A 27,939-nucleotide genomic window follows, 5' to 3' on the forward strand; every position below is an offset into this window, starting at 1 on the left:
AAGTTTGATGTAGGTCTCTTATGTGGTTACGGTGCTATTACAATGACAAAAATATTTCCTCGTAGACACACAAACTGAAAACTAGGTTTGTGCTAGTTTTTGTCACCAGGACCACATTTTTCCATGATGTCAGCCTGTTAAACTTACAGGCTCAGTGCAAAGACACTTTAGAACGTCATATGTCAAACAGCGACTAATTCATTTATTAACATGACATGCTTTAGTACTGAATAAATCCCACTCCTATTTCCATAGGTAACAGAGCTATAATATACAGTGTAACACAGCTGAACAATGTCAACAACTACAGCCACAACTCATCTAAGTTGAAAAAGGAATTAATATAGTTGACACCTGGTTAATATACGAGCTCAATTCAATTATTAATTAATAATTATTCTTATGGCACCAAATCAAAACAACAGTAACCTAAAGCATTTGATTTCAATATAAATTGTATGTAAATGTAAATTATTATTCCCATATACATTCTTCAGTTTGCAGCCATATGCAGTATTAGTGCTGCGTACCAGACTCATATGCCGGCAGATAGAGAAATGCTTTAAGAGGAGCAGGAGCAAAAACCAGAGAGCAAGAAAAGCATCGTAGGAAACCATGCGTATGAATTCATGAGCAAGTTGGTCTTGGCAAAGCATCATCCACGTGACTTGATGGCAAAAACAAAAGCCATCACATCACAATCTGAGCAATGCAAAACAGTTGACGTGATGAAGCTAGCTGCTGCTTAAAAGAAGAGGGGAATGCCGAGAAAACAGAATGGCAGCTGACCACACATTCTTTATTTCTGTTAGAGAAACCATAGACAAAAAACATTTTTACAAAGCCCATGAGAGAATTACCCTACCAAACCCAGGAAGCACATAAGTCCTTTTTTGTTTGGCGGGCAATGGATAGTCAATGGCAGCGTCCTTACATGACCCAACACAATGTTATTAAGTAAAGCCAGATCACAAAACCAGCAGGTGATAAATTTCACATAGTTTCTACCAACAACACAGGTCGAATGGGTGATCACACTTGCTCTCAGTTTCACAGATCTGCCTTGGTGTGAAAAAGGTTTTTGCAACCTAACACGGCAAAACTTAGTTTGTGAAATGGTCTCAGCACTCTCCGTAACTTATGATTTAATGGTCTGGTTTGGTTTTGCAGTCACCTGACACATATGAGAAGTTCTAAAATTAAGTGAGGTCAAAAATACTTCTGAATATAGTTGCAACTCTTGCAAAGTCCTGATTGATCAAGGGATATCCTCAACACTTTAGTGGGTGCAACCACCTAACACTGGCCTACCAACAAAATGTTCCCCCGAGCAACTGAAATCAAAGAAACTGTTTTCTTCCACTACACTTGCACAACAATCGATTTTAGTTCGTGTAAAAAATTAGAACCACTGTAACCATCTCTTTAAAGTCTTTTTGTGCGGGTTTACATCATTGTTTTGTGTTGTCGGCTTCTTGCTCATATGTGAATACTTAAAGACATATGATATGTGTGATCTCATTAGGATAGTGATTTGTACTGATGTGTGGGACGATAGCCTAAGGCTTACATTAACTGGTAATCATGTAGCAATATGTTTCAGGTTATTTAATAACCTGTAATAATGAAAAAGCAATGTAATGACCCTAGCAATTAATTACTGTCTCCGATAAGTAATTATGTAATGTACTGTATTACTGTGGTGTACTTTAAAGAAAAAAAGTGTATTGTGTAATGCATTACTTTTCTTGAGTAACGACCCCAACACTGGTAACTACACGTGGTGGCTTTAATACAGATGTCTCTGCACTACAGACAGATACCATGATTGCAGGAGGTAGTCAACACAGCATTAGACCTGTCACCAACCTTTAATTTTTGCTTCATGCTTCACATATAAGGATTCTGATGACAAAACTGGGACGAAGATTTCTCCTTAATCAGAAGAAAGTAAAGGCCCAGAAGAAACAGAGACGTGACCATCAGCATCTCTGTTGCTCGTGCTTAACGTGCTCATCTCAAGTTGAATTTTATTTCCAACCACAACAACAGTAGTTCCTTCTACTGCTCAAATGTTAACCTAATTTCAGCAGAGGCAGATGCAACAATAGCAGCCATAACCAGGAAACAAAAGCACTAACCCCAAATGTACAAACTGACAAATAAACAAAACAGGCCCAAAACAGCCAGAGCTCAATAACCCATACAACAACAACTCACCACAGCACAGCCCTGTTCCTCTGCCTAACCCTAATCTAACTGAACTCCCCTCCCCCTTGTTTTCAGGTGCTACTTAAGTTGGGTACTTATGCATTTAAAACCACAGAATTGGTCAAATAACAATGGCAAAAAAAACTGTTGTATCCTTGAATGTGTCTCCAAGACCCTTCTAACCACTTTTCACATTACACTATCAAGACCTCACAGTGAAGTCAAAAGGGAATTCCGCCTCACACCTAACAGCAAATTTCTACAAACCAAGTACAAGCCTTAGCTCAAAACCAGGAAAATCCCCTGCAGAAGAGAGCTTACTGAGCAAACATACAGCAGAACAAATCACTTCAACAATCAACTTGTTCTTCACTGAAGCTGCTTCAGTTACCTCAGAACTAGAGCCCAACCGATATACCGGCCGATAATCTGCTGATATATCGGTACCTGCATTTACAGTGGCTGATAAATGAAATTGCAAGCATTTTATAAAGAAGAGCTGGACAGGCATTCTTCAAACACGAGTGCTAATTTTGTTTCAATGTTTGTCCACCAGAGGGCAACAGGTATCTGTATCTTCACCAACAACATCCAGCTGAACCAAGGAGAGTTGAGCAGAGCACAAACAAGTAATCTATGACTTCTTGTGACAGTAAAAACAAATACATTTTTAACAGCATTGTCATATTGTCTTGATGATGATAAATAACTACACATAAAAAATATGGAAGCCTGTCTATATTTTGTGTGTTTGAAGAAAAAAAGTATTGATTTTTTTAAAAATCACAAAAAAAATGTATCAGTCAGGCTTGGCTTATAAAATCCTGCCTACTGCTCATCAGTCTCCCAAAAAGCTGGATTGTGCTCTTATCCCAAAACAAAGCTGCACAAAAACACACACTATCAGGGTGTCGAATCACACGCACAGAACAATACTGATCAACCACTGCAGTTATAGAAGTTAAGAAGTTAACTTATTCCATCCTTCGTCTAGACTGCAGTGCATTTGTCACAGACTCTAACACAAGAGAAGATGGAAACTTAGACAATAAAATTCATTCACAAAAACATAATGGCATGAAGAAAACCAGTGTTTGTCAGTACATTAGTAGTACAGTAGTATATGCATGAATGAGTGGCAGAGTATGTAGTATGTAAAAAAGCCACAAAATTCAACATATCATGCTATAGCTGATTTCTGCTACAGCAGATATGTTTTAGAGCTGGTGTTAAAGTCAGAAAGAGAGATGAAGGGAGTCTACAGGAAGAGTGGAGCTGTGATATACCAGCTCACTGGGCCAAGGTGTAACTCATGCTTATGCATGATCATCCAGTAAGCTCAAAAAACACCAAAATAGAGTTGCAGAATGCCAAGGGGTAGTCCTAACTACTCTCAATGTTTTTTTATGTAGTGTCCATAGAATATACCGTCTTTGGGATCAAGATATCACTGGAGGAAGATGGAAAAATTCTATTTTAAACCAGATAGTTTATATTTTTTAACTATAATTTGTTCTTTGTGATCGATCATAATTATATTCAGTTTATGTGCTAAGACTTTATGTCTATTATTGATATTAACCTAGAAACAGCTAGAGTGAATGAGTGAACGCCAAATTGTGATTTGTGATATATCACAAATATATTTCGTTATTTTCAATATCAGGATACAAAGCAGTCTGAATTAATGAGCTTATAGGCTGCACAGATTTGTGGAAAGAAACAAAATAAAGTATTAATATTTGCATCACCTTCTCATCTCTGTAAGTCTTGCCTTTAATAAACCTCTTCAACTGAAATGCTAAATTTAAAATTGATTATGCAACGTATTTTTTATATTTATATTACATTTTTGTGCACCCTTTCTGTCAATGGTGTTTCCATAAAGAGTAAATGTAATGAAAACTCTTATAAGACAGAAAAAAAGACATAAGTTGCACATGTAACCATTTTCAAAATCCATTTATTGGATTTAGACTTTCATATAATATTTGATATATTGACATCAACGTTCAACATTCGGCTTGACAGCTTAAAAAAAATAAAAGTCCCATGATGAACATTACAGGGACATCAGCGCCATCTTTCTGCGGCTCATTTACAAAGAACTGTTTCTGGTGTCAGCCAGTGACACTGATGGAAATGAAGTACCTGCACTGTTTTGACTATTCAGTGTGCACTCAGTTTTACTATTCGCAGCCTAATAATGAAGATCTGTCCATTACTGGACATCTAATATTAGATTTTATGACAAAAAAACAGTAATAAATTGTTTGTACTAAATTTTAATATATTAGATCTTTAAAGATCTGACATTTAAAAACAGTAATGGTACTAAAGTAAGTCATCTTAATTCTCAACATTTCCTCCAGCATTATTTGGATCAAAGAGAGAATGCAGTCTCTGAACGCTCATCTCAAAATAGAAATAATAGCTTTTTATGTAAGAAACCTTATAATCTTTGGTGAATGAAGCAGATTTAATAATGATGATACTACCACTACCACTACTACTACCACTACTACTACTACTACTAAGCAGCATTGGGTGCATATAAATAATGAAATAAGTCCATAAGACTGACATGCCTCAACAATTCAGGTTTCTATTCTGGCCATTTATGGCACCACCAATGAAATTAAGAGTGAACTCCCAAATCAATGAGAAATTTATTAAAAATATCAAAATACAATTGCAGGTCAAAAAACATCAATTTCCTGCAATGCCATTTAAATCAATTAACTGAGAAACATGTACATATAATACAAAGAGTAAGAAGCAAAACAAACGTGGAAAAAGAATGATGAACTGTTAAAAACAAAGTCCCGATGAACTATTTGTGGGTGAACGGGAGGATGTGGGGGGCTTGACCAGTCTTCAGACTTTCATCCTTCGCATCATCTGTAAGTTTGGAAGAAAAGAAAGACGAACATTAAACAAAACTCAGGAAAATGCATTTCAGCAACACTGCTACAAAACAAGATTTAATAACATCTGAATACAATAAAATGTTGTTTCACATGTCAGAAATAAAAAAAAAACAAAACAAAAAAACACACCCTGTGCTGTTGGCCTTTCATAAACCACTGCAGTGTCAGATTATAATTAAATAACAAAAAGAGGTAATTCTTTGTCAATCAATTCAACCCCAAAATATAGAGAAGCTGTAGGCTGCCATCAAAGCATCCTGGGAGCACCACATTGATTGACAGAGGAATTTGTGATAAAGGAGCCTCAACCAAATATCGAGTATGTAAAGATAAAATACCTTTAATAAACTGGACATTTCTGATTGCAAATTCTTTTTCATTAATAGTATTTCTTGTTATTATTGGGAAATATCCTAATAAATTTGAGACAGTGGAAATTTGAGCTATAAACCATTGTAAATGGTAAATTTACCATAAACCATAACTAAAACAATTTCTTTAGATTGAAATTTCATGATATTCTAATCTTTAGAGATGCACTATTATACATTTGAGGGACTGAACTGATACTTAGGGGTCACCTTAAATTATTAAAGTGCACCCTGTAAAACTAACAGGGTTGTCTGTGTATGTTTACCTTGCGAGCACTGGCTGTCAATCCAGGAGACTTTGCAGATCTGCTAGCGGCTTGGGGAGATTTCCTCGATCCTTTCATTACCACCTGAGGTGATTTAAAGTTTCCAGTTCTCCCAGCTTGTCTCACACCAGCACGTGAACTACCCGATGGCATTTTTTCCTGGTACTTGCGTGCGCTCGTCTGAGCGGGCGACTTCTTTAAGCTGTTGCCTGGGGATTTTCGTGCAGAGCTGCGTAGCTTGTTCAGATGTTTCTTCAGGTAGTTATTGCTTTTAGGGGTGTTTTCAATGGTAAACATCATTGACTGCCTCCGGTCAGCCTGAGAGTAATGCAAGTGAAACTTAGCAAAGCGCAAAAACAAAGTTTTGTCACAATTTTGTGTGAGCTAAAATGACACTCACTGGGCTGAGGGCAGCACGAAGAGTAGAGCTAGAAGGACCACTGCTCACGCTCCTGTTTTTCGGGGTGAGTGGACGAGGGAAGCAGCTGGCTTTCATCTTTTTCTTCAGGTTGAGATAAAAAGCAAACACAAGGTTACATTTGAAACATTTTTCTACTTATTTTTGATGACTATTCAACAACAATACAATATACTATGCACCAGTAATAATATATCACAGTTTCCTGTTCATGGTACTGTTCAACCAACCTCAGGTGAAGTTTGGTGTAGGGACAACGTGGATGAAGACTGCTTTGTGCCTTTTGGGCTCCTCAGCTGATAGGAGCTGGTGGTCCTTGAGGGTAGTTGGCCTGGCATCAAGGACAGACGGTCGGAGCGAGTACCAGCAGCAGCACCCACCTGTCCCAACATGAGAGACTGTCGATGGGAGATGAGGGAATCCCGCAGCTGGCTTGGAACCATAGACGCTCGGCGGATTGTGTCAGACGGGTCACCTGTACGTAGCTCTTCGTCTGTGAAAACCAATGGACCACTCCTTCCAGTCTAGAAGAAGAAAGAAGGATTTTAGTGCATTCAGTGTAGTGTATTCAGTATACAGACGTTTAATTAGGAACAAACACACTATTTGAGAAATTTGGCATCCAAATGCTTCTCTTATCACCTCAGACTCAACAGGGTAGCTGCTCTTTAGATGAGGCAGACAGGCCTTGTTCCTGGCCTGGAGCTCCGCAATCCTCAGCCAGTCTTCAGGTCCACCGTCAGGCTCGTTTTCTGCTCCGACACAGAAGGTACTGGTGGCTGAAAAGAAACCGATGAAGGAAAATAGTTACACATACACACAAATCTCAGGTTTTACTGTTGTTACTATGAACATGCAGTTCGCAATTTTAATATCAGCTCCAAATTCGGCTTCGACCAATTGTTAAAACAAGGAAAAACAGTGATTTCCAAGGTGTGGTCAGCGTCCCCTCATGGGCCACAAAGGTACTGCAGGTGGGCCACAACAGTAACAGAAATTCAGCTTGACATCACTCACAAGTATGCTAAGTTACATACTTATATAAATTTAGTTATATAAAAAGTGAATTATAACTGGTAAAGGAAGCTGATTGGTTGAAATAATTTTAATGAAATAGTCTTTATAATTGTCATAACTGTAATTATGATTTCTTCCATAATCAAGCAGCTTGAGGTGCTCCTACTATGCAATAATTGATACCCAAATGAATAATGCAGTTTCTCTCTGAAGACTTATTAGAATTACGATAAAAAATACCAAACTCCAAACTTAAATGAAGTTCCATCATGATTCTGCAACTGTTTCCTTTCAGGAGGGAAAACTGATCCTTTTACTCACGCTGTACGTGGATGGTGCTCCGTCTGTACCCTGGAAGCCCAATGAGTTGGTCGCTGGCACAGCTGGTCCTTCTGGCGGGAGTGTCAAACAGCTCCATAGACACGGGCCGGGCGGAGTTTGCATTAGCAAGGTTTGGCTGGGAGCGAGCTGAAGCCAGGCTGTAGAAGGTCTCATCAGCTTCGCCGCAGCCCGGGGTCTTCTACAGATCAGACATCAACAGTCACAACTACAGTAATACTTGGATGGAGGTTTAGGGATATTTAGAAAGGGAAATTCTGGACCACTCAAATGTATTGTTAAGGTGCTGCGGTGAATTAATATGTGCTGCCAACAAGCAAGTGATGTACACAGAGATCTATAAGTCAACTAATCTTTTAGTATGATAGTTAAAACTTGAGACAGTGATTCCTCGTTAGAGAAAGGCATCATCAGAGAAATTTTAGAAACTGGTTAAACGAAACAACAATAATAATAATAATAATCATAATCATAATCATAATAATAATAATAATAATAATAATAATAGTAGTACACCTTCATCAGCATAGTGACTAAATTACATAAAAAGTGAAGTTGAAACCCCTGTGATTTAAAAAAAGTACAGAGAATATTAAAATAAACCAATTTTATCAGTGTGTATTATTGTGAACATGCAGTAAGCGTGTGTGAGTTTCCTCCACCTTGGTCATAGTGATGTTTATAACCTGTGTGGTTCTTCGGCGTTTGACTGACGAAGTGGGATTTTTTTGGGTTGAATCCATAATTTCCTCTGCTCCGGTTCTGGAAGATGAGAAAGAAAAAGAATTTGAAATGAAAGATTTTGAAAGCAAATAAATCAGTGTTGTTTCTAATACAAAAAATAAAATTTAGACACAATTATCTGTACAATTGTGTCTAATTCAGTTTTATACATTACAATTACAATTGTACACTTATGAAAAAATGTTAAAGGGTCTGAATAATAAAATATTTTACTACAGTAACCAGGAAATAAAGTACACACTCCTTAAAGAAGTAAAGAGTTTCAAAGTTTTTCATAATCGCAAAATATCAGGGGACAAGATATAATCACTGCTCATTCTTAAATCTTGTCTCGATAATAATACATGTCTTGGTAATATCACAACCAATCTAGAGCTAAAAAGGTGTAAGGAGTATGACCACAAAAGCACCTCTTGACTTGTCTGGTGTTTATAGGAGTAAAGTACAAAGTTTCCAGTGACTCGGCCTTTAGACCCCGGCGTTTGGCTGCCAAGCGTTCTGAACTGCGAACAAGTGGTGTGCTGGATTCATCGGGCGCTGACAGTTTTCTGAAAAAGTTAGTTTTTAAAAAAAGAAAGAAAACAGTGTGCATTAATCACTACCCCTACTAAATCTTTCCAAATCCAATATAACACTTTCACCTGCTCCACACAGTGAGTGTCTGCATGTATACAGTGGTTTTTGTGAGAACTACCACAAAGGTGATGTTCAGAATTTTGGCAGGTGTTTGTGTCTAGAAAGACATGTTGTGTTTTGTCAGTACTAAAGTAGTCATGAAACATCACAGGTGTGTCATTGGGATTGAAATGAAGTTGAAGATGTGTGTAGGAACACAGAGTGAAGGCATGTCAGAAATTATGGGCCACAGCCCCTGAAACATGAATATCAATTTGTCATCCCATTTGGATTCTTCTCAATGTAATGCATTACTGCAATCATCGTGTGCTTCATGTAATGCATTTTACTCTAAGAACACACTGACTTCAGCTGGAGCCATCCTTCCCAACTGGACTTCAGTTATCTGTTACTCAAGTCACGGCTTTTAAAAGATTTTGCATCTCCTCTTCTCTAGAACACCAGTCTTTTAACGCTGTTCTGTGCGTTTAATTTATTTTCCTGTCTGTTTGGTGAGCAAGTCCTAAGAAAGGATTCTGAGAAACCTTAACCCAACACTTACCTTGTGGAGTTCAGAGAGTCTTCCAGACTGCTCTGGTCCAGGCTATCTGAGCTCATAGCTCTCTTCACCTGTGCTCTAGTGCAAACCCCCGAGTTTGAGTAAGGCACCTCAAAGAAACACGAGCCTGTTGCACTGCCTCCAGTGGCATGAATCTTGTTCTGTACTCTCAAATTCTGGTCAGCACAGGCCAGCTGAAAGTAAACAGATTGTCACAGAACAGATTAGAATGCTTAAAAAAAAAAAAAAAAAAAAAAAAAATCAAGTGTGCTTTTAATTTCTTCTGTTTCTCCTCATGGTGTTCAATTGTCATGCTTCAAACTCCAATACTAACCTGTGCCTCCAAGCTGGCCACCCTGTGTGAAAGTGTCTTCTCATTGGCTTGAGCCTTGTCCAAATCAAGCTGAAGTACTTTCTTTTCCATTATCATAGTGTGCATTTCACGCTCTTTAGCTTCAAGAGAAAGCTTGAGAGCATCCACTTCTTCTTGGCTTTGCTGGAGAAGCTGCTTCTTGCTGTTGTAATGATTTGCAGCCTTCTCCATCTGTGGTATTCATAACACGTATCTTAATAATTTTCTAGTCCAGATCATTTGTCACACACACAAAAAAATGCTCATGAACAAAACAGTTATTCTAATAAGTGATAAGCAGAAATAAAAATGATCAAATTCTCAAACAAATCCATGCGGCTATTCAGTCACAAGCAGTAAAATATATTTTGTAAGTTTCTGGTCACACCAACCTGAGCCTTGTAGTGTTCAGCAGCCTCTGATTTAGTGGCAAGCTGTTCCTGCAGATCTCTCTTGATTAGCTCAATTTCTTCTGCTTTCTCTCGCTCTTTCAACAATTTCTCATTCTGCATTTTCAGTATTTCCAGCTCTTGCTGCAGTACAGACTCAAGCTTCCGTGAGGCTACATTCTCCCTCTCAAGGGCCAGGTTGGCTTGGAGAAGTCTTTCCTTCTCAAAAACTATGGCTTCGTGATCCTTTTCTGCCTGGAGTATTCTGACCAAAAGCACCTGTTTTTCTTGAACAAGAGCCTCCTTCTCCTTGAGTGTGGTAACCTGCATCTCCTGCACGGTTTCTTTCAACCTGATGTTTGCAGCATGTGTTGCTTCATTCTGTGTCAACTCTGCAGTTGCAGATGCAAGTTGTTGCTGAAGGAGGTTTATTTGCTGAGCAGACTCTTGCTGAGTTTCAACTAATTTCTGCTCTTTGGCCAGAAGCCTTTCCACCTCCTCCTTCAAATTCTGGATCTCATTTTGGAGAACATAGGTCTGTTTGGAGCTCTCCCGTTTTATTTCACCCACCATTTTCTCACTGGCTTCAGCTTCAGCTTTTGTTTTTTGTACCAAGTTAGCTTGAGCAGTGACCTCCTCTCTGAGTGTGTTTATACTCTGGTCTTTATCAGCTGCGAGCGCATTGACAACTGACAACTCTGCCTGAAGGACTTTAACCTTTTCCTCTGCTTTTGTGAGATACTCACTCGTGTCACATACTTGTTTTTTCAGAGTTTCAATCTCTTGCTGCAGCATGTCAGAGTGGACCGAACCCTCTTTTTGAAGTGTGATCAGTTGTTCTTCTTTGGCCTCGACCTGCTCCCTCAGCCGCTTTACCTCATCTTCTGAGGTCATCATCATGTTTTGTAAAGAGTCCTTTTCCTGAGAAAACTCAAATTCCTTTTGTTTCAGCAGGTTTTCTTTAACCTCAGCCTGCTCTGTTGCACTCTTCAGTGATTCATTCAAACACTGTACTTGACCCTGAAGAGTTTGGATCTCATCCTGTAGAGCTTCTGACTCCTTGCATTTGTCAGTCTTCATCTCATCTACCTCAACCTCTTTAGTCTGGATTTCCTGCTTCAGTCGATTCACTTCTGCCTCAAGAACTGAAATGTGTTTCCTAAGCTCCTCAATCTGCAAAGTGCTTTCCTCTTGCTGTTTGGCCATTAGAGCTTCTCTGGCTTGAGCCTGGTCCTTGGCCATCTCAAGAGAATGGGTCATGCTTTTGATTTGGTTGTTCAGATCATCAAGCTCTTGCTGCAACAATTTAGAGCATGTAGAGGCCTCAGTCTCTAGCCGAACCATCTGTTCCTCTTTTGCCTGGACCTCATTTTTCATTCGCTTCATCTCTTCCTCAGAGGCAGACAGTTGTCGCTGCAACAGCTCTTTCTGGACGACGCTCTCCTGCTCCTGTTTTTCAAGCACAACTAGCTGCTTTTGAAACTCCTCCTCTGCTTTTGTGAGAGATTCTCTCATAGTATTCACATTGGATTTTAGAGTTTCGATCTCTTGTTGTAGCATGTCAGAGTGGACCGAACCCTCTTTTTGAAGTGTGATCAGTTGTTCTTCTTTGGCCTCGACCTGCTCCCTCAGCCGCTTTACCTCATCTTCTGAGGTCATCATCATGTTTTGTAAAGAGTCCTTTTCCTGAGAAAACTCAAATTCCTTTTGTTTCAGTAGGTTTTCTTTAACCTCAGCCTGCTCTGTTGCAGTCTTCAGTGATTCATTCAAACACTGTACTTGACCCTGAAGAGTTTGGATCTCATCCTGTAGAGCTTCTGACTCCTTGCATTTGTCAGTCTTCATCTCATCTACCTCAACCTCTTTAGTCTGGATTTCCTGCTTCAGTCGATTCACTTCTGCCTCAAGAACTGAAATGTGTTTCCTAAGCTCCTCAATCTGCAAAGTGCTTTCCTCTTGCTGTTTGGCCATTAGAGCTTCTCTGGCTTGAGCCTGGTCCTTGGCCATCTCAAGAGAATGGGTCATGCTTTTGATTTGGTTGTTCAGATCATCAAGCTCTTGCTGCAACAATTTAGAGCGTGTAGAGGCCTCAGTCTCTAGCCGAACCATCTGTTCCTCTTTTGCCTGGACATCATTTTTCATTCGCTTCATCTCTTCCTCAGAAGCAGACAGTTGTCGCTGCAACAGCTCTTTCTGGACGACGCTCTCCTGCTCCTGTTTTTCAAGCACAACTAGCTGCTTTTGAAACTCCTCCTCTGCTTTTGTGAGAGATTCTCTCATAGTATTCACATTGGACTTTAGAGTTTCAATCTCTTGTTGTAGCATGTCAGAGTGTATTGAGCCCTCTTTTTGAAGTGTGATCAGTTGTTCTTCTTTGGCCCCGACCTGCTCCCTCAGCCGCTTTACCTCATCTTCTGAGGTCATCATCATGTTTTGTAAAGAGTCCTTTTCCTGAGAAAACTCAAATTCCTTTTGTTTCAGTAGGTTTTCTTTAACCTCAGCCTGCTCTGTTGCACTCTTCAGTGCTTCATTCAAACACTGTACTTGACCTTGAAGAGTTTGGATCTCATTCTTTAGAGCTTCTGACTCCTTACAGTTGTCGTTCTTCATCTCATCTACCTCAGCCTCTTTAGTCTGGATTTCCTGCTTCAGTCGATTCACTTCTGCCTCAAGAACTGAAATGTGTTTCCTAAGCTCCTCAATGTGCAAAGTGCTTTCCTCTTGTTGTTTGGCCATTAGAGCTTCTCTGGTTTGAGCCTGGTCCTTGGCCATCTCAAGAGAATGGGTCATGCTTTTGATTTGGTTGTTCAGATCATCAAGCTCTTGCTGCAACAATTCAGAGCGTGTAGAGGCCTCAGTCTCTAGCCGAACCATCTGTTCCTCTTTTGCCTGGACCTCACTTTTCATTCGCTTCATCTCTTCCTCAGAGGCAGACAGTTGTCGCTGCAACAGCTCTTTCTGGACGACACTCTCCTGCTCCTGTTTTTCAAGCACAATTAGCTGCTTTTGAAACTCCTCCTCTGCTTTTGTGAGAGCCTCTCTCGTGTCACATACTTGGTTTTTCAGAGTTTCGATCTCTTGTTGTAGCATGTCAGAGTTGATCGAACCCTCCTTTTGAAGTGTGATCAGTTGTTCTTCTTTGGCCTCGACCTGCTCCCTCAGCCGCTTTACCTCATCTTCTGAGGTCATCATCATGTTTTGTAGAGAGTTCTTTTCCTGAGAAAACTCAAATTCCTTTTGTTTCAGCAGGTTTTCTTTAACCTCAGCCTGCTCTGTTGCACTCTTCAGTGATTCATTCAAACACTGTACTTGACCCTGAAGAGTTTGGATCTCATTCTGTAGAGCTTCTGACTCCTTGCATTTGTCAAACTTGATCTCATCTACTTCAGCCTCTTTAGTCTGGATTTCCTGCTTCAGTCGATTCACTTCTGCCTCAAGAACTGAAATGTGTTTCCTAAGCTCCTCAATGTGCAAAGTGCTTTCCTCTTGCTGTTTGGCCATTAGAGCTTCTCTGGCTTGAACCTGGTCCTTGGCCATCTCAAGAGAATGGGTCATGCTTTTGATTTGGTTGTTCAGATCATCAAGCTCTTGCTGCAGCAATTCAGAGCGTGTAGAGGCCTCAGTCTCTAGCCGAGCCAACTGTTCTTCCTTAGCATGAATATCTGCATTTAGCCTCTTCATTTCATCTTGAGACACTGTCTTCTGCTTCTCGAGTGCTTCCATGTGTTCAGCAATTTGTTGTTGAAGTAGCTCTCTTTGTTGGACATTCTCTTGTGTGGTTTTATCCAGCAAGTCTTGCTTCATGTGAATTTCCTGCTCCGCCTGTTTGAGAGATGAACTAAGGTCTTCCACTTGAGCTGTTAAGATCTGGATTGTGTCACTGAGAGTTTCTTGCACATTAGACTTTTCAAGAAGTAACTTGGAAAGCTCTTCTTCTTTGGCTTGAATTTCATCTTTGTTTTTGTTAGTTTCATCTGTAAGCATGTCAACTTCATCTTTGAGACTGTTAATTTGCTGCTCTTTAACAGCCAACAGAGAAGTAGCAGCAGTTAACTTTGTCTCAAGATCATTCACCTTTTCTTCAGTCTGACGAAGAAGATCTTCCTTTGCTTGCTTAATTTCCTGTAGTTTTTTTATTTCTTGCTCACAAGCAGCAATATGCTGTTGTAGCCTGTCTGTCTGCTCATTTTTTTGTTGCTCAACCTGCTCAAGCTGAAGCTTAAGGACTCGGATCTCTTCCTGAAGAACTCTCCTCTGCTCATTTATCTCCTTAATTTCTTGGTGGCATTCCTCCAGTTGCTGAGTTTTAGCATGAATCTCCAGCTCAGCCTTTTTCAGGGAGAAATGTGTAGTCTCTAGCTCATTCTTCAAACCCCTGATTTCAGTCTCCAACATTTCTCTCTGGCAATTTAAGAACCAACAATTATAATCAATGAAGTAGAAAATAAAATTTCCAAACTTAAACAGAAAATACTGAAAACTGAGGATACACAATTCAAGATGTTTATCGTTTACCATAATATTTTATACATTTTTCATATTTTACATATTTTTCAATTAAGTTTGATTTTAAAATTGTTAGCTTTTACATATAATTACCTCTACTATGGGTCCCATATTTTCCCCTACTTCGTCCTTACTGGCCTTGCTTATTTCATCCTCCAAACAGGAAATCTTTCCTTGAAGGATTTGAATTTGTTCTGTAAGGAGTTCCTGAGAAATGAGAAAGAGAGCAGCTTACAGTAAATTCATTTGTATAAAAACCAACATTTAATGAGACCAATGGAGAAATAAGATTACTTACATTCAACACAGAACTAATATAACTACTCTTCTTTATTTATAATAAAATAGGCAGACATGAGTATTTAAATGTGCTTTTCTTGTGAGTCTTTAACAGAAATGATGTTTCCAATTCATTGTCCTTTTTGCATTTGGATTTCTCTGAATGACACAGGAATGCATGTTAAACTATCTCTTGTGAATCTATACCTTTTGAGCAGTTGCTTGGTTGAGCTCAGACTGTAGGTGGTTTGTTTTGTTTCTCCACTCCTCCTGAGCAGACACTTGACTTTCCGTCAGTCTACCAACTTCTGTCTCAAAGACGGCAAGCTGTGAGCACACAGCTCTCACCTGAGAAAATTTTTAAAAGATAAAAAGGTTTTTCAAATCCATTTTTTGATCTTAAAACTGACACAAAAAACTCCTCAAGACTTTAAAAGGTTTCTACTAGTGCAACACTCTCCAGAAACATCAAATGCACATGACCTTTACTGAATCCTGTCATAATTGAGATTTCACTATCACAGATTTGCCTCAAAAGGTTTGGAAGCCATAACAGCAGACACGGTCATTAGATCTTTAGTGTAAATAAGAGACCCTCAAGAAAAAAACAAAACAAAACAAACAACAACTTTAAAAAAATAAATAAATAAATATTTTGCATGTTATTACCTGAGAAGAAAGCACACCGTTTTCATCTGCAAGCTCATCCACTTTGCGCTCCATGAGTGAAGTGTTTGTCTTGAGGTCTTTATTTTGCTTCAGCATCTCATTAAGACGCTTTTGTAAGCTGGAAAAATAAATAAATAAATAAATACATACATAAATAAAAATGTTACTTTAAACAGTTCTGTACAAAGGTCTTGAAATACAGATTATTAGTCTGTTGTACAGAATTTAGTCTGTTGTTAGGGGTTGCTAGGCAACATGATTACAAAATATCGTGTAACTTTTGTGGATAGAAATTAGATGTTATGGTTGTGATATTAAAATGATGATTTTATATGGTGTTATAGGTAGGGATGGGAATCGAAACCCGGTTCTTGTTGAGAACCGGTTCCCACTGTTTCAATTAATTGGAAGCCCTAGGCTGTGAATCTCTTAAGATCTCACTGTTGGGTTTGTAAGGCCATGTTACTCTTAAATTTCTATCTTGTTCAAAGAGAAGATATAAAACAAAGTTATAAGCTAATCGACCTGTGTGTTCTTCTTTGTTAAAAACAAGAATCGATAAAGAATCAAGTTGTTAAACAGAATCGAAAAAGGAATCTGAATCGTGAAAATCTTATCAATTCCCATCCCTAGTTATAGGTTCATAAATCACTGTTCTTGAGTACTTACTCATTGTTCTTGATCTCAAGCACATTAATTTGTTCTTTGGTAACATGCTCCTGATCACCTTGTTCTTCCTTTAGTTTATCCAGGCGGTACTGCAACTGGTTAATGTGAGACTCTGGGAAAGAGAGAGAAAGAAAACCAAAGCATGAAGCTAAGTCTATTGAAAACATGACAGGTATAAAAAGCTTAAATGAAAATGCACACAATCTTAGACAAAATATGAGTGGTGCTTTAACAAGAATTTTGCCATTTCTCATATAAGTCTAACAAAATGCAAACCATACATTCAACAGATAGTACCTCTTTGTTCAATGAGCGCAATCTTGCTGGCCAGCTCCCTCTCCAAACTATCTCGGTAGTCTCGCTCCTTGATCATCTGTCGCTGCATTTTCCTCAGCTGAAATTTCGGTGTGTTCATTACATCCTCCAGAGGAGAACTGCTGTGTGAATTAAGCAGATCAGAAAGGTAAAGGTTTTCAACGAAATGATGACAACCTGATTTTCATCATGTATATTATAAGATAATATAATACGAGGAAGTTTGGATTAACATAACCCATAAAACTGTCTTATATCTTTAAATAAATATTTTCAGGTTATGTTACAATATTCAAGTCAAATCTGGTACCTGACTGAAGAAGAAGCCACAGTTTCTATGTCCAGAAATTTTATTCTACTGGTTCGGTGGAAGAAAGGAGACTCATCACCCAAGAAGGAAGAGATGCTTGACATGTTGGTACCAGAGGTGGCTGCTGATTGCTCAAATATTTCTTGAGAGAAAGTCAAATCTGAGACAAAGATTACACGATAAAGTCAAGCCAGTTAGTTTGTTTTGCTAAAGACTTCTTATTACAGTCTACCCCGGAGGGGAAAAACAAAAGTGACATATTTGTGACTTACGTTTTCCTCTCAGATGGGCGTCAAGTTCCTCGCTCAAATAAACACAACCCTCACTCTCCATCACAAAGGAACTAGTTAGGTGTGCTAGCTCCCGCTAGCAGAGTGGGAATAAATAAATACACACAGAATTAAAAATAATAGCACCATGCAACTCATGATAAATGAGATGAGATATACAAGTGTGACCACAATACACCAGCAGCTCCCAGCTTACCTCCACATCGCAGTCCAACATGTTCAGAGTGCAGTGGTCATTCATCATATCATGGTATACAAGCAACAAAAGCACCTAGTGATGTCGCAATAAAAAAGTATGATAAGTGCTTTCTCTGGGCCTTTCAAAAGAAAAATGAAAAACAAAGAGGAAGTTTTTTACCTTTGAAATTTCAGCTGTTAGGCTGATGCCATCTCTAATGTGGTCCCAACGCAGAGAAGAGCTCTTGCTTGCATTAAATCTGCAGTCCCCTAAACAACAAAACACACACACGCTCAGGTCAGTAATATATTTATCACCCATTATAATAAAAATGGTACCAGTGAGGAAGTTTTACAGTGAGGCTCAGGAAGTAAAGCCAATCATCTTTAAACATGAAGCTCAGTTGCTCACATACTGAAGCGTCCTTGTGCAAGACACTAAACCCCAAACTAACACTTATCCACTAGAGTTAATGTGTATTATATGAATGAGTGAATTTGGCTTGTAGGCTAAAACACACCCTGTAACAGTAGAAAAGTGTTAAATAAGTAGCAGTCCATCTACCAGGACACAATTTGGATCACACCCAGGAATGCAGGGTGTGTCCAAAGGTGCAAAATATCTGTTATTTAAGGGAGAGAAAACAATGTGTTTAAAGTAAGGATGAGATAAGTTCCTACATTAACACTTTCTGAAATACAAAGCGCTTTAAGCCCGATCAGACCATGAAATCCCCTTTAATCATACGTACTTCAGTCATTGGTTTGGAACAACATAAGCCTCAATAAGCTAAAGTGCTGTGATTCACCAGCTGGAGCCTTTATTACATATATCTTGTATTAATATCAGACTCATTCAAAAAGACGCTCTTTTAAGTCTCTCCAGAAAGAAACTCACTTTCTAGGAACTCTGCAATGACTCTGAACCGATCCTCAGTTGCATCATTTAGACAGGGGATGGGCTGCTTTTTCCTAAAATGACAAAGAAAAAGAAGAAAAATATAATAAAATAAAGGTTTGCTACAAGGAAGTAGGAGCTCTATATTTTCCAAAAGCACACAACCAACACGTTTAACACCCTGTCAGTCGCTGACACTCCCTATTTACACAGGCTAAACCAGGGGTGGGCAATCTCAGTCCACGAGGGCCGGTGTCCCTGCAGGTTTTAGATCTCACCTTGGGTCAACACACCTGAATCACATGATTAGTTCGTTACCAGGCCTCTGGAGAACTTCAGGACATGTTGAGGAGCTAATTTAGCCATTTAAATCAGCTGTGTTGGTTCGAGGACACATCTAAAACCTGCAGGGACACCGGCCCTCGTGAACTGAGATTGCCCACTCCTGGGCTAAACATTACACCGCATTGCCAGCATACTTACAGCATATAAACAAGTCTAAGTACGATCACTCCGTCCTGCAAGTCATCGATGGTCAGTTCTGAGTCACAGAGTTTTAAACTGTTCACCTATAAAATTATAGTTTGGAGAGAAAAAAACAAAACAAAAACGGGTGATTAAAACGTTAAACATTAGTGCAATCATTTCACCGTAATTTCCACTAACATAACTCAACTTACCCAGGCAAGTAAAGACTTTACAGCCAAGTTCATCTCCATCTTGGCTGACCCTTTATTCAAAAAAGGGATTTCCGATCAGGAAACTATAAAACAAAAAGCTATGTTAAATATTTGCAAGCTATCCAGTTAGCACCGATTAACATTGTTGCACGACATTTTTTTAACTACTACTACTTAACAAGTACCTGACAATAATATCTACAATGTGTTTCAGCAAAGTTATTTTGACCATAATGTTTTAAAGCACCAGCTGCTGACCTACTGTTGCGCCGAAATAGAGCTGCCAAAGGGTTCAGTAACGTCTATTAAGTCGAACGGTAGTAAAAGTCGTGACTCACCTTAAAGGTTAGCAATTCTTGCCACTTGTACAGCACTAGTCTGTAGTGTAGCTTATTAGTGTCTGAAGATACGCCTGCCAGTCTACAGTACATAGAGTTACTGGTAGAAAATAAACAGTCCCATGTGAACTAACACCAAATTCAAAAAGAGACGAAGAAAATTGAACCAGCCAATCCGTTTACACGTATACACGCGTCTGAAAAATAGGCTAAGTTGATTGGTTTACAAAGCGGAAGTTGTGCTCGATCATGTCCGGGCAACACAGGTACTGCGGAAAAGTTAAATAAATAAATAAATAAATTACATCCTATCTCCTTTTTAAACACTTTATATTGACCTCCATGCCAAGTGACGTGAGTTACGGAAAAGGGTGAAGAAGAATTTGTAAGGGCTTAAGAGAATCGCGGCGTTCGTTCGGCGGCTCATGTTGATGACGTGTATGTTTGCCAAGGTGAAACTACAATCTTCCGAGGAAGGACTACAACAAGCGCAGCTGTCAAAACGAAATGACGGCTTTTGTTTTGGGTCACTATTATTGTTAAAACGTGGAAAACCCAGTGAAACAGAGATCCTTACCATGGATGGAATAGAAAATAGATATATACACTCAGTGGACACTTTATTAGGTACACTTTGCTAGTTCTGGGTGGAACTACAGAAATACTTCAATGCTACCTGGCAGAAATTTAATAAGATACTGGAGTGTGGCAAAATCCCAGTAGATCAGCAAGTTTTAAAATACTCAGAGCCATCATTCAAAACCATTTAAATTACCTTTCTTTCTTATGCTGATGCTTAAACTTTAAGAAACAAAGGTAATCATTCATCTTAACCATTTCAGATGCTAAAATGCAATAAGTTTCTGCCATGTGATTGTCTGGTTACATTACATTCTCCATTTCTAGTCAAATTATGACTTGTAGCTGAGGGCATGCAGGTGGCAGGCTAAACTATGATGACAATGTTCACATGACATTTTCTTTAAATGACAGATTCAGCAGAAGCGTTTACAGTAAACAGCCAGTGGGGGGTGAAAAAAAAACACAATTCTCAGCACTACAGCTTTGTGAAAAAATCAGATTCTGGTTCTGATTTACCATTTATGGAAGTGCAAAATAGAAAGGAACAGCAAATGGAAAAACTAACTGTAAAAAGGAAAGACAACAAGAAAATGGAAAAGAAAAAGGGAAGAGGCTCTGATAAAAGCAAAAAAATCTGTATTCTTAATTACCTTTGGTCACCTATTTAGTTACTTCTGGTTTTAAACTATACCGCTTGACATTTTATTTCTGTCCAGAGGTCCAGAGGTACCAAAGAAGTTCAAATGTTTGATAAAAGGGCCTGAAATCCAACTTTCCCTGTGATGAAAGTGACTATTTTTACGTTAAGGTTGGACTCCTGTGGCCCTGCAGGACGTATTTCAGTCAAAAACTAAGTAGAGCTGCCAGTGACAGCTAAAGGAAACACACATGGCTTCAGCTGGTTAACCCATGACCTGATAGATGAAGTCCCTTTATTTTGGAATTGTGAATCACTTGTTTACCAGCTCTTTAAATTCATACAGACTGATATTTCATATCACACAGTGACAGAAAAACACCTTTGCACAATGATCACTTCATATAATTATCTTTCTTTGTGTCTCGTACTCCGGAAACATCAACATCGTTTCCACAGGAAGTGGTCTGAAGCAGACTTTTGCAGCAGGTCCTTTCTGCTGTCTGTCAAAAGTACGATATCACTGTTTGAAAGATATTTTTTTTAGTCATTTGGGTTCATTTGTTTTTTCCCATGACTGCTGCTCAGTTAAAATAATGATTGTGTTAATCTGGCTGCAGTTAATATAAAGAATTTCTTCAAAGAAGTGAAACTGGTGGTCTTGTGGTTTTGTTCCGTGATGCTTAAACAGGTTAATATATCATCGTCAGGGTGCTGCTCACATTGTACAAGATGATGATGAAGATGCACGTTGTCAGGTGGACTTTCCTTTTTGCCCTGTGCTTCACTTGTGTGTCTTCAAATGGTAAGTTTTTTGTTTTTTTAAGAAATCTGAAAAATATGATCTAAAAAATGTACAAATAATAACCAGTTTTAATGTAATATTTAGAAAAAAATATGTCTAGATAAGTCTGTTAGGTTTTCTTTCATTTCTTTTTCTTTCTTTCTTTTAATATTTGACTTTACCGAGTGAAAAGCTCAGAATCCGGCCAATGAAAAGTACACCTAATGTATTTAGACCATTAAACTTAATTGTCATGAGCTTCATGGCATTACTATGTCCAGTTAACTTTGGTTCATAGAGAAACACATTTAGCTGAACATATTTTCTAATAAAATAAATAACACAAGTTGTCAGTTGTGAAGTTCAGCGTAAAATCTTCTATAAACTATCCTAGAGCAAACTGCTTAAAACCAGTTGCAAAAACGGGACATTGCATTGGATTTAAAAAAAGAGACAGAGTACAATTAAATAATAAACTTGGTCTGAATGACCACCACGCTCAGATGAGTCAGTTTAACCTCCAGGGATCCAATGATTAAAAAGCTTAAATGGAGAAAAACAGGTGAGGAATTCCAACCGGACTTCAGCTTGGAGGTGGGACAATCTGTTTTTTCTGACGGTGACACATGGCAACTTGTGTTTATTGCAGAAAGGGTGAACTCTATACTATGCAAAAGTATTTGCAGAGCAAATTCAAAAAGTAATACCATTATTAAAACTATTTAGAAAACTAAACAAGGTAAACTTTCAGCAGGATTTCGATATAAAGTCTACCAGTGACCTGATAGAAGACTGTTTAATAAAGAGTAAGTGATCTTAAGATCAGATCACTCATAACACCTGAACAAAACACAAAGGAAATGTTCATCATAACTTTGACTTAAACTTAACCAAACTGTTGTTTAGCTGCATTTTAAAGAGTATATCTGTTAGATTTGTATCTTTATTTTAACATTTACAACAAATGACCATACTTTTTTCCTTGATATAGTAACACAGGGTCATTTTTACCTGTGTGTTTGGCAGGCAATGTAAAATTGTTCATGGTTTTAATAAGCAAGATTAAGGTTATCATTTATACATTATTAGTCTTTGTCATAATCACTCAGTTACATTTCAGAAATCCACACCCTTTAATGGAGTGACCTGAATTTTCTCTTTTGTTTCATTTTTCCCTTTATGATGAAGAATCCTGTGAGCATTTAGGAGGAATCGTTGAAGAGTACAGACTAGGGGCTCTAGTTGGGTCATCTTTGCTTCTACCATGCAACATTCAAAAAAGCAGCCTCAAAACGGTGACGTGGAACTACAATGGCGCAGGGCAATTGCTCAATCTGTCATCTGAAGGGCACGTTACATTCCTGGACCCCAGAAATGGCCGAGTGAAAGTCTATCCAAACCAGGGCTCAGAGGGGAACTACTCTATCAGAATTGATGCTCTTGAAAAGGCTGATGTAGGATTTTATCACTGTATACAGGGGGGGGAATGTGTTCAAGTGGTGCTGTATGAAATAGGTAAGTGGATTTTTACTTGTAGATTTTAAGTTTATTCAGTATTAAGCAGCAGCCTGTACTGTTTCTTCCGTCCTTGGGTGACAAATGTCAAGGCCCAGCACAAAGGAAAAGGACAAATAAATAAGTTTGTTTCCTGTGATATAGATCTTGTTAAACCACAACTCCTCATGCAGGTACACAAAAAATCCCGTGGCTGGTGATTTACATCTGCACTGGTGTGACTGCTCTATTTGTGCTGGGTATCGGTGGCTACTACAGCTACCAAAAATGTAAAGGTGAGAATTGCCCTGTCTGAAATTTAAAGTCAAAGCTGGGTGTTTTAGTGATTGTTTAGGAGGCTCATTGTATATTCAACTCACTTTTTGATTCTGTTGTAGATATCCATAACAACAAAAGCAACAGCGAAGTAGAGAAGAGTACGGTCATTCCCAGTAGTGCAGCTGCTCCGGGTAAGCAACAATTTCAACTCTGTGTCACTCCGGTAATGTTTATTTGCTGGGTGTAAACTAGAAGACTAGAAGACTCGCTTCCTTTTTAAAAAATGTATGACAGATGCATAAAATACATTTAAACAAGTACCACTTTCATGGCTATCCATTATGTTTAATGTTCATGTGAATTTGCATTATAATAACAACAATATACATAACACGCTATACAGAGGTAAAACTACAAAACATGCCTTTATCTATCAAATCATAGACTGTTTGCTACCTTTCAGCTGTTCATTTATAGTTTTACAAAATAATTTGATGTTTTTAATAAATATTATTAAGTAAATGTTAGGCCAGCTGTTAACCAACGCACTTTAAAGGTGCTGTTTCAACCGTTTATTCACTCTTTGACAGTTATTTACATATTTAATTCATCCCTTTTTTGTTTGTGAAGATGGCTACCTGCTGTCTTCATGTTTAGCAGAACCAAACAGAAGACATCTTTCAGTTACTCTGCTAATGTTTCACGGCAGGTCCCAGTGCCCCACCTGTGACAACAATCAACATACCAGTAGGTGTGCATGTACATGTACCACAGGCAGTAGGAGCCTACCCTCATGATCTTGTTTATGGTGAGTTTACTCATTATTTTCTTCTCTTCCTCACTATTAAAAAAACATTTTGAAGTTATTGTATATCAACTGAAAAATGGGGGGAAAAAAGTTCAATATATAATGTTCTCAAACAATAGAAAATGATGACCAGTTCCCAACCAGTGCTGACCCCAACAGAAGTAATCCACACAGAGCTGTGCAGTATCTGGACAGGACCCAGCCTCAACAGCCCGGTCAAAGCAGCGGTGGAATTTATCCAAACTTGGATCAGTTTCGCTTTGAAAGGGTGGAAAGTCAGAGAACCAAACATAGATTTCATTTAGGTGCTTAGAAAAAGTCAATATACTTACTGCAGTTTGCATTATTGGTGACTTCTAAATTGTAACTGTGTGAAGTAACCGTCTTCTCTTACCCCATTAGACCTTTTCAGCAGATTACGGCCAGCAAGTTTCAGTCAGCATTATTATGGTAGAATGAGCAATTCTAATTATCTTTTATTTTTATAATTATGCTATCATCATTTCAGTTCTGTCTGATTTTGACTCATCCATTTTATTTTACAGTAAACCAACATGATCTCCGAAAGCAACACGCCAAGTCAAAGCAGGCGGAGAATCAAAAGAGAGGTACTTAGTGTTCACTGAGTTTTCTCTAAATGATCAGAATTATTTATCACTGTGTGACAATAAGCACAAAACACTGATTTCTGTTCTTTCCTCACCTGTTTCTTTTCCAGCAGACCGCGAGAAGAAGAAAAACAAAGACAGTGAGTGCTGACTTCATCTGTGGGCATGTTAGAGATGGAATAATACTGTGCACTGAACTGCTCTCCCGATTTTCCACTCTTTCCCTCTCAGACTGTGAATACAAAAACCCGATTTACAACATGAGCACCGAACAGCTCAGCCAGCTGTAGAGAATGAAGGGCACGAATGAAGGAGTTTAAAACTCATTTGAGAATGAGGGCTACGAATTCTTTTCTATTTTACTCCTTTAAGGTGATCCATGTCTTCTTGTATTTGTTTGTATTGTATGTGTGCTGCATTCCACTATTCTCTTAAATGCTGTTAGAATAAAGTTCATCAGTGTTTTCACATATAAACTGATTGCATGATGATGATACTAAAAATGGCTTCTATTGATATGTTTACCATTATGTACAGAGTCGTGTGACTGTAGACGTGTGTGCTGTTTAAACTTACAGATTGTTGTTGTATTGAGCCTGTGTGTATGACATTGAAATAAGACTTTTTTTAAATAAAAATGGTTTTATGGTCTTTTCATTATTTTAAAGAGAAAAATTCAAGATGTTTTTCTTAGAAAAAAAATCCCCTGCCCCCACACACACACTCACGCAGTGACTGTAACTTTAACAAGTTGGGGGGAAACCCATCTCGAAAAAAACTGATAACACCAGAGGATGACCACGCAATGCTCATGTTGTGTGGGCACAGACACTCCACTGTCAACTGTCTGCATCAGTTTGCAGATCACTTTCTGATCTGCTGGGTTGCTTTTACAAGGGAGAGGTGCAAATTAAAGCTAACAACAACCAGCTGCGCCCGCGCACTCAGTCTCAGCAACCACGAGTGAAGACCAACTTTATTCTGGTGACATTTACTTTCTTTTCACTGCTTATTCTGAAATGTGAAACCCTGGCTGTTTCAAAACTATTTCGGGACACTGTGAAAATCAAAAACGCCACCTTGATTTGCTGTGAGGAGTTCATGTCTCTCTATATATCAAAGATCAAATTCACAGATCTTTTTAATGGCCATGTACGTTTATGGTAAGTCAGATGCTGTAGCTTTCAAAGTGCATGGAGCTTTGAAATATCTGTTGTGTCTGTGCTTCTATTTCTATCGATTTGCACTCAGATGACCACAGCGGATATTACCAAGTCACTGCTAAAGCAAGCAGTGCCACTACTTCCTGCAAGAAAATGACAGCTTGTTTATCTTAACAGTTGCGTCCTGGGGATGTTTTCTGAGAAGACGAGTAAGATAAACCCATTGTATATTCTTCTATAATAGCAAAAGGACTTCTATTTTCCAAACTTTTCTTTAACTGAACATAAATATACCACAAATCTAACAATTATCATTGAGGCATGTGCCGGGCAGTGGCTGAGTTGAGTCAGAAAAGTGCTGAGTCTTTGCCTCTAATCTGTGAAAGGAATGAAAGGTAATGCACATAAATATCACAATATATTTTAGCTTTCTGTTTATCAAATAATTCAAACATGTTTTCCACAGAAGCATCATCAAAGCAGTTTCTCTGCAGCAAAGATGGCTTCAACATTACCATACACAAGCATGCAACAATGCCCCCTCTGAATCTGGATACAGTCTGGATCCCTTCTGGCCAAAATCCCAACTGTAAACCCAAGAAAAGATCAGCTGATGGCATCACTTTCAACTTTCTGTTCAGTGACTGTGGCACTCGGTCTATGGTAACCATCAGCCTTTAGAATATAAATAATGTTATATATTTACAGTGTGAGTTATTGCATGTAAATTAAGTATTGCACAGTGGTGGGTCAGATTGCAATATTACCTATTGGATCCACACTGAAGTGAAACATCCAGAAAGGCTTCATAATTCATGACCCTCATTTCCAGTAAGAAGACAATGACACACTTCACACTTTTTTTTTTAAGATAGTTGTCACTCATTCTAGTTTCCTTTTCCTTTTGTCTCACTGTGCAGTGCAGCTTTGCACTAACTCAAATGATTCAACAAGGCATCACGATTCAGCAAAAAAAGTCAGAGCACCCACTAAAACTTATGAATAAGAACTGAACTGAGGATTGCCAAAAGTCAAAGTGCTTATTTATTTTTAGAAGTTGTTTCATTCCTATTTTTGTTTTAAAAAAATTTTTTTTTGTATTTTTTAATGTGATTAAAATGTGGTGGGTCTCACTCGGATATGTTTATCTGCAGATTACTCATATAGGTGTTTCTATTCCCATTTTTACCATCCAATAGTAGCTGAGCGTGGCCAGCCCGTGTATGTGGAACTGTTTGCAGTCAAACATGAGGACAGGGACTTGGTTCTGCTGCTGGAGGACAGCTGGGCTACACTGACTGAGGACTCAGATGGCCCACAAAGATGGAAACTGCTGCTGGTGACAGCCACAAAACAGTTATGCTGCAAGTTTCCAATAGCCTACAGAACTAGGATGATCCTCCATTCACAACTGGTTTGTGGTTAGACTTTTCTCTTTTGTGAAATCCCAAACAGCCGAAAACTTAGTATGTTAAAGAGAAATTGGAGAGGATTTGTATCATTTTATCATTTTAAGCTTTGCTACAGTTCTTCTTTTTCTTCTACAGGTGTATTTCCACTGCAATGTAGAGATCTGTAAGGGGCCAGAGTGCCTGCAGCCTTGCAGTAGTTGGAAATCGACTTTTAGACCGTTCATCTTTTGTCTTATAAATCTAAAAATAACACTGATCTCACACGTTAACATGTAACACTGTAAACAAAAGATTGTTTTTCTTTGTTTTGGGGGAGTGCATAAATCAGGAAGACCTCCTGGATCACTATATGACAATCAAATCAACCAAGGACTGTACAGTTTGTAATGAATATTAAATTGTACCTCCCAAAAGACGTTTTCCTTATAATATTTAATCACATATTTAATTCTCCTCCAATCACTGTACAGCTTTACTGTCACTTTGGGTTCTTTGTGTCAGCAGCAGGGCTGGACTGGGACAAAAAATCGGCCCGGGCATTTTGACTAAAAACCAGCCCACCAGGTATTATAGGAAAACCCATAAAGCCTTTAAATGAACACAAACGCTTTTGTGACAGTGATGTACGCTGTCTTGTTGGCATATATGTATGATTTCTATACATTTTGCATCAGATGACAACTTTGATTGTAAGATTCTGATAATGATTTATTAAAAGCTAGACATTTTAAATGAGAATAAGAAAGAAGTATTTCGTTGTGCCCCCCTTTCCCTGCCCTACCTGACCCAAGGCAAAACTTTGTTAGACCCGCCCCTGTACAGTTACCAGC

At 38.6% G+C, this 27,939-nt stretch overlaps 3 protein-coding genes across 8 annotated transcripts; 2 read left to right on the forward strand and 1 right to left on the reverse strand.

The window, feature by feature from the left end:
* Positions 1–4,861: 4,861 nt before the first annotated feature.
* Positions 4,862–19,661, reverse strand: LOC100706456 (nuclear mitotic apparatus protein 1). Of its 6 annotated transcripts, XM_019345172.2 has the most exons (25): positions 19,343–19,660; positions 19,005–19,087; positions 18,808–18,893; positions 18,325–18,398; positions 17,608–17,696; positions 17,446–17,520; positions 17,232–17,325; positions 16,960–17,119; positions 16,632–16,771; positions 16,335–16,446; positions 15,666–15,783; positions 15,204–15,344; positions 14,811–14,924; positions 11,757–14,612; positions 10,215–10,991; positions 9,805–10,014; positions 9,474–9,664; positions 8,707–8,844; positions 8,215–8,314; positions 7,535–7,733; positions 6,839–6,975; positions 6,427–6,720; positions 6,179–6,280; positions 5,779–6,096; positions 4,862–5,112 (listed from the first exon to the last, which is right to left on the reverse strand). In XM_019345172.2, the coding sequence occupies exons 2-25, from the start codon at positions 19,041–19,043 to the stop codon at positions 5,089–5,091; spliced, it is 6,588 nt and encodes a 2,195-aa protein (XP_019200717.1). In that variant the 5' UTR covers positions 19,044–19,087; positions 19,343–19,660; the 3' UTR covers positions 4,862–5,088. The 6 variants fall into 6 exon arrangements, with proteins under 6 accessions (XP_019200717.1, XP_019200716.1, XP_019200713.1 ...); XM_019345171.2 differs by having other exon boundaries at positions 7,535–7,730; positions 8,239–8,314; positions 10,215–14,612; positions 19,343–19,661; XM_019345168.2 differs by having other exon boundaries at positions 10,215–14,612; positions 16,632–16,768.
* Positions 19,662–21,036: 1,375 nt separating this feature from the next.
* LOC106097974 (uncharacterized) lies at positions 21,037–25,185 on the forward strand. The gene is made up of 11 exons (XM_019345427.2): positions 21,037–21,073; positions 21,272–21,366; positions 22,534–22,860; positions 23,034–23,135; positions 23,238–23,309; positions 23,828–23,926; positions 24,046–24,231; positions 24,329–24,376; positions 24,472–24,534; positions 24,645–24,674; positions 24,766–25,185. Exons 2-11 carry the CDS (start codon positions 21,294–21,296, stop codon positions 24,822–24,824), a joined length of 1,059 nt encoding a protein of 352 aa, XP_019200972.1. The 5' UTR covers positions 21,037–21,073; positions 21,272–21,293; the 3' UTR covers positions 24,825–25,185.
* A 140-nt stretch (positions 25,186–25,325) lies between these two features.
* On the forward strand, positions 25,326–27,686 carry LOC106097975 (zona pellucida sperm-binding protein 2). The gene is made up of 3 exons (XM_025898541.1): positions 25,326–25,697; positions 26,897–27,111; positions 27,245–27,686. Exons 1-3 carry the CDS (start codon positions 25,679–25,681, stop codon positions 27,383–27,385), a joined length of 375 nt encoding a protein of 124 aa, XP_025754326.1. The 5' UTR covers positions 25,326–25,678; the 3' UTR covers positions 27,386–27,686.
* Positions 27,687–27,939: the final 253 nt, after the last annotated feature.

This window comes from Oreochromis niloticus, linkage group LG14 (assembly GCF_001858045.2).
Source record: "Oreochromis niloticus isolate F11D_XX linkage group LG14, O_niloticus_UMD_NMBU, whole genome shotgun sequence".
NCBI classification, from domain to species: Eukaryota; Metazoa; Chordata; class Actinopteri; order Cichliformes; family Cichlidae; genus Oreochromis; species Oreochromis niloticus.